Here is a 6,000-nt window from a genome sequence, read left to right as displayed (position 1 = left end):
CTAATGATTTCCATAACCTGAGAAGGAAGATTTCTATTTTTAAATACTTGGAAGGCACATAGATACTATACGGACAGGAACCACACACATCAAATAGGAGTTCCACCAGCATCTTGGACAAAATTTGGCCTTTTTACAAAGAAATTCTCTTTGTTTGACAAAATGTACCACAGTGCACCATCTTATGGTAGTAAATTCTTCCCAGTTACTTACCTGATTTTCAACCAACTCCCATGAAAATCTATGCACCATTTCATTTTTGGAGGCCTTTTAAAAGTACCAAGTGCCACTGGAATTGGGTTTCCAACATTAAGAATTCCAGTACAAGTAATTGTTAGGTTTATGACTTAATGAATGGCTTCTCTGATCATAGAACATTCTCTGAATTCGTGATTCCCTCAAGTAAAAAACAGTCTTGACCTTCTTTGCAAGGTTCGCAGCTCATCTGCTGGTCTCTCCAAAGAAGCTGTAAACACATCAGACTTGGTGGAAGCAGAGAGCTAGGTTAGGATGCTGGCTGTGTTTCTGAGATGCTGTTCTATGCAGCCTACATTCTTCTAATATGCGTTTGTTCACAAAAGCCACAAGATCCATTTTCAAAGCAGAATACAGGAGTGGGAACATACTATTCTTGAGAATATCTGTGTGTTCCTTCTGTACATCACTTTAAACAATTTACCCTCATGATGGTACCTACCTTTTGATGGGTGTTCCCTTATCCTTGCTGTGGGTAGGCTTGCAATAAAGGTCTTTGCCTGTCTGTAGTGGCCATTTTATGAACACAAATAATTCCAAGCATTTTGTTTTACATCAAATTTTCTGATTGTTATTCTATTAAATGCTACTTTTGCTGGTGGCCATTCTTTGGTTTTTTTTAGAATCTAGTTAGAGGGATTTATTTTACTCTCCAGCTTCAATTGTTGTTCAAAAACCTTGAATTTGTATTTAGATATTAGTAATGGGCAAGACTCAGGGGTTCTATTTATATAGCACGGTGATGAGTACAGTATAAAAATCTAGATTATTCACACCTACTTAACCTGGTAAGAGAGGCTGGAATTCTTGAGAGATCACATATATGTCTTTCCCACTAGTTTCTCGTTTTAGCCAAATTAAAAGCAGCAGCTGCTTTTCTTGTGGGCTTTCACTATTTCCACTTCAGTCCAAAAACGTCGTAGTACTGGAAAGAGTACAAAAAGGAAAAATGTATAATCTTCAAAAAAGCATTTGGGTCCAAGTTTTGAGCAATGGTTCTGTTTTGTTACGTTTATGTGAATCACTTCACCCAAGCCTTGATATTACTCTATAACTTTCTTCTATTGTCAATTTAGGCCTCGATTCTGCAATCTGATCCATGCAGGCTGATCCCTCCGCCCACACAGAACCTCAGAAGTCAGTGGGACTCCCATGCAGATCACAGCCTTAGTTTGTATTAGCAAAAAGATACATTTAAGGAAACAATCTGACAAATGAAAGACAGGAAGTAATTCATATATGGCCCTTGTGCTGGATCTGGCTAATCGAGAATACTTGATCCTGAATCTAGCCAGCACAGCAATTACATTGAATACAGTGTCCGACCTTGCAGAGAAGCATTTAGCAAAGGTACATTAGGGATAACAGCTAAAGAAGGGGATACTTACCTGAACCAATCCACACCTAAGAGGGATGGGATTTGGGTGAGTATTTATAAAGCAAAGTATCCCCAAATTAACTTTTCCAGGACTGTTGAAAAATTACTTGACTATGACACAAGAAGATATCAGATTTGAAAGATTAACGAATGAAACAGATGATCAGTAAACTGAAGGACATGCAGGTAGACACCTTTTTACATTAAAAACCAGAGCTGACAAATTGAAAAAATCTTGAGTGTAGGAGTAATGTTCTTTCTGCTGTTGTGGCTCCAGTATAAGTTCTTCCAAGAAACTGAAAAATTGTTCTTGTTATTCAGTATCAACACATGGTAATGCAGCTTTCGCAGCAAGGGTCAGATTCTTCAGGAGTGCTATGCACCAACAATTATAGCCAGATTTTCAAGAGTGCTCAGCATCCAGAACCTGAGAACAATGGGAGCTGCTGGATATTGGGCATTTTTGGAGTGGCCAGATTTTCATTTAGGTAGAATGGAAGCTGTTGTATGTAGAGTTCTTTTAGAAATCTGTCCTGCAAGATCATTCTCTAAAGTATTTTAATATGAAGAGGTTTCAAAGTTCCCCTGGAATGGGAACACAATTTATTAAGTTTTTCAGAAATATTATACTGCATTTCTATTTGAAAGTAACATTACAGGCTTTGGATTTTATGTTCTTATATTTGTCTAAAACATCTAAATAAGAAAAATCAGGAAAAACAACTGTTTCCACTTATTTTATTAATGTAATTTTTATAAATCCACACTGAATATAAACACACCACATTTTCTGCTTCAAATTACTGTAAACTTAAAGTAATTCTAAACATATTTTCACATGTCCATTTGGGCTAAAAATAGCCAGATATTGGCCAGTATTTCACAGTAGTACAATAGTCACCTGGGGGAAAAAAGCGTCTCATACCCACTGTGCCAAGTCTAGGACTATGAAGTATTTGAACACTTGTTCTCAATCTTAATACATTTCTTAGGGATGTAAGAGTTACCTGAAAGTTTTACATGTGCAGGAAGTACTGCAGTTACTGGTCTCTCATTTTTAGCTGCCTGTTAACTAGGTAATTAGTAGTTACTTTTAATGGCACACAAATAGCCCTGTAGAACCTAAAATCATATGGGTACTTAATATTCTGGTATGAGGAGATTCAATGCTCCTACCACTTATTACTGAAAAACAAACTGAGCCCCAAGGTTATAAGGCAAGAATCTGACATTATTTTGTCCTTTAGGCACTAGACTCATACGACTTTTACCCAATGATGAGCTGGATTTCATGTGTTTGTTTCCATGGTGAAGTAGGTTGTCGTTTTAGTTAATAAGACCTGAAATACATGGCCAGTTACCTGGATACTGCCTAAAATCTAAGGCTTACTATAAAGTTGGGTTCTTATCTGAGAAGAGACTTGAAGTAGCATCATGGCATTCTATCTGCATCTTTATTTCCATATCAGAGGTTTGTTGAATAAGGTGCCACATTTGCATATATCCGAACTCAGATTATCTCAAATTCAGAAGTCTACCTTGCAACTGGAATTTCATTTGCAGATTTTAGATCTGACCCCTCAGCAACTTGGATAACTGTTTACCCACAATCATTTTTCAGAGCTGAACTACAGTCTGAGGAAAAATGTACATTTTCTTTCCCTTTTGCCATTTTCACATGGAGATAACTGGTTTAATTTAACTATAGAAATGCTTCAAAAGTGCTCACGGTCAGACAAAAGTTAGGCTTTTGCAGACTGGTGTTGATAGAAGAAAACAGTTTTGACAAAATGATGACAGGCCAAATGAAAGATGCCACTCACAAAATGCAACATCTCTGAAACACTAATTCCACCGTCTAGAATTGAGAGACTTTCACTAAGACAATAGCTGCTAGAAATGAGTTACTCAACTGGTGTGCAACATATGCAAGGAACAGGAAGAGGCATTTCAGCAAAAGCTGATGGACAATTACAGCGCATCTTACACTAGGAGTACTCTTACTCATTACCATCAGCAACTAACTGCTCCACCCATCCTAGTGCCAGCATAAGTGGTAGAATAGACAGGGCACAAGTATTTTTATCACCACATCATATGCCCCTAATCTAAACAGGATTAAATGATAGAGGTATGAACACACAGGTTTGGCATCAGTGCTGTTGCCATTGCTACCATTGGTGCAGCTTAACCGGTAGCAGCAAAATGATGGGAGACTTTAATAGAAACACTAGTGCAGAAAAGGCAAGAGCATGGGAGGAGGCGACATCCATGTATTTACCCTACAGCCGCGGAGAAGGTTAAGGTGATAAACATTCTGGATTGGGAAAATGGGTATTTCTTGCAACATGTAATTCTTCTTTCACAATGACGGTCTACCTTAGAAAGCAGGAGAAGAGGTTAGATATTTGGGATAAGATGCCATGCTAGAACACATCCAGTCACAGCAAAATGAAAATGGAAGAAATACTAAAAACCATATGCTTCAATATAAATGCACATTAACAATTTAACAACAGTAATATTACGTTACTGTCGGATTTACTGCCTACAGAACAGCAAACATAAATCAAAAGTTTTCAGCTGACAGTATCAAAGTGAGTTAGCTGGATAAACATTAGTACTGAAAATTTTCTATTTGCCAAATATCTTTTTTTTTTTTCTTTTTTTTTTTTAAAGTGCAAGAGAATTTACTTTTATTCTGGAAAGTAGAAAATGAAAAATATTCTCTAGTTGTGACTAAGAATCAAGATCAGTGCAACATGAATTATAATAGTAATTCACATTTTTTTCTAGGGAACAAAGGCCTTGTTTTTGGCACATTTCCACAGTTTTGCAGTGCAAACTATTTACAATGTTAATTTTTTATTCACGCAATGTGAACGTTTGGTAAAATTTTACTCTAACTCCATTGCTCAATTGAACACGACTACACAAGCCTTTCATACCTTGGAATATGCTACTGTGTGTAACTATCCATTTTATTCAGCTGAAAAACAAGAATCAAAACAGAAAATATATGCAAAAATAAACTATAAAGAAAAAAATAGTCAAATCTGATTGTCATTTTGTTACTAACTTCAGGGGGGTTACATTTAAAAGTTAGTTTTTCATAAATATAAAAACAAAATCACAATAAATCTCTCATTTAATAAAATCATCATCACTATAAAATCTTATTTAGTACCATTTAAGTTAGAAAGGTCTACCATGATACACACATTCCCAACATTTGAATTACAATTTACAAAATATACTTTAAATGCTTCATGGCAGCAGTGCACAAAGCTCATCACTGCTGCCAGTCTGTCACATGTATTTCCTTACATCCTGTTTTCTTTTCCCCATCATTTGAAATAGAAATGTTTCTAAGTGTTACGGTCACATGTAACAAGATAATTTTTTGGCCACTTATTCTGTTTTCTTTGCCTGTCTTTTCTTAATGCTTTCACTGGCCTCTCCAGCAGAACGGTCACAGACTGAAGAGGTTCCGTTGGAAGATACTCTGGCCTCACCCTTTACTTTAGATGGAGTTTGTTGCCAACCAAAGAGTATACGGCCCAGCACAGACTCAAAAGGAGCAAATGGAGAAACTGCAGATTGTGTCAACATCATGGTTACCTATAAAGAAAGTGGTCAAATTTAAGTTAGAAAGCCTTAGCTCTCCAAATAAAAAGACTATTTAAGAAGAATCAGCACATATGGGCTGGTCCGCACACAAAAGCACACACTGAAATACCTAAACCAGTTTTAATTCACACTTCTGTTATTTCAGCACAAGTCTGCATGTGGACACTCCTCTAACAGAAGCACCCTATGTCAATTTTACATTACACTCATCTGCTAAATCACAAAGACCTGCACTGAAATAACAAAAGATATATATGAAACTTATTTATTCTGGTGCAAGTTTATGCAGACCATCTCTAAGCTTTCAGAACTCTGAATTCTGTATATCCCTAATTTGAAGACAGTGTTGTATTTTACATGTTATAAATATAGGGCATTTCTAGCCTCTGGTGCAAATCTTTGTCGAAAATAACTGCATTTCAACTAAAAATAGAAGTAAACAATCCTAAAAGTGTAACGCTGTTGCAAAAAAAGCAAACATCATTCTGGGATGTATTAGCAGGAGGGTTGTAAGCAAGAAACGAGAAGTAATTCTTCCACTCTACTCTATGCTGATTAGGCCTCAACTGGAGTATTGTGTCCAGTTCTGAGTGCCTTATTTGAGGAAAGATGTGGACAAATTGGAGGAAGTCCAGAGAAGATCATCATAAGTTATTACAGGTCTAGAAAACATGACCTACAAGGGAAGATTGAAAAAAAAAATTGGGTTTGTTTAGTCTAGAGAAGAGAAGAGAGGG

General features: G+C 36.5%; 1 protein-coding gene across 3 annotated transcripts in view; it reads right to left on the bottom strand.

Annotated features, from left to right (window-relative positions):
* Positions 1-2,357: 2,357 nt before the first annotated feature.
* TMEM38B (transmembrane protein 38B) overlaps positions 2,358-6,000 on the bottom strand; it is a 50,840-nt gene continuing 47,197 nt past the window's right edge. For all 3 annotated transcript variants that reach the window (XM_073345987.2, XM_073345988.1, XM_073345986.1), the window contains one exon: positions 2,358-5,254. In XM_073345987.2, the coding sequence (XP_073202088.1) occupies positions 5,045-5,254 (210 nt within the window). In that variant the 3' untranslated portion in view covers positions 2,358-5,044. The remainder of the gene's footprint in view (positions 5,255-6,000) is intronic.

The sequence above is a fragment of the Lepidochelys kempii genome, chromosome 5 (assembly GCF_965140285.1).
Source record: "Lepidochelys kempii isolate rLepKem1 chromosome 5, rLepKem1.hap1, whole genome shotgun sequence".
Taxonomy (NCBI): domain Eukaryota; kingdom Metazoa; phylum Chordata; order Testudines; family Cheloniidae; genus Lepidochelys; species Lepidochelys kempii.
Note: the sequence above shows the minus strand (reverse complement) of the source record. Positions and strands in the feature narration are given on the sequence as shown.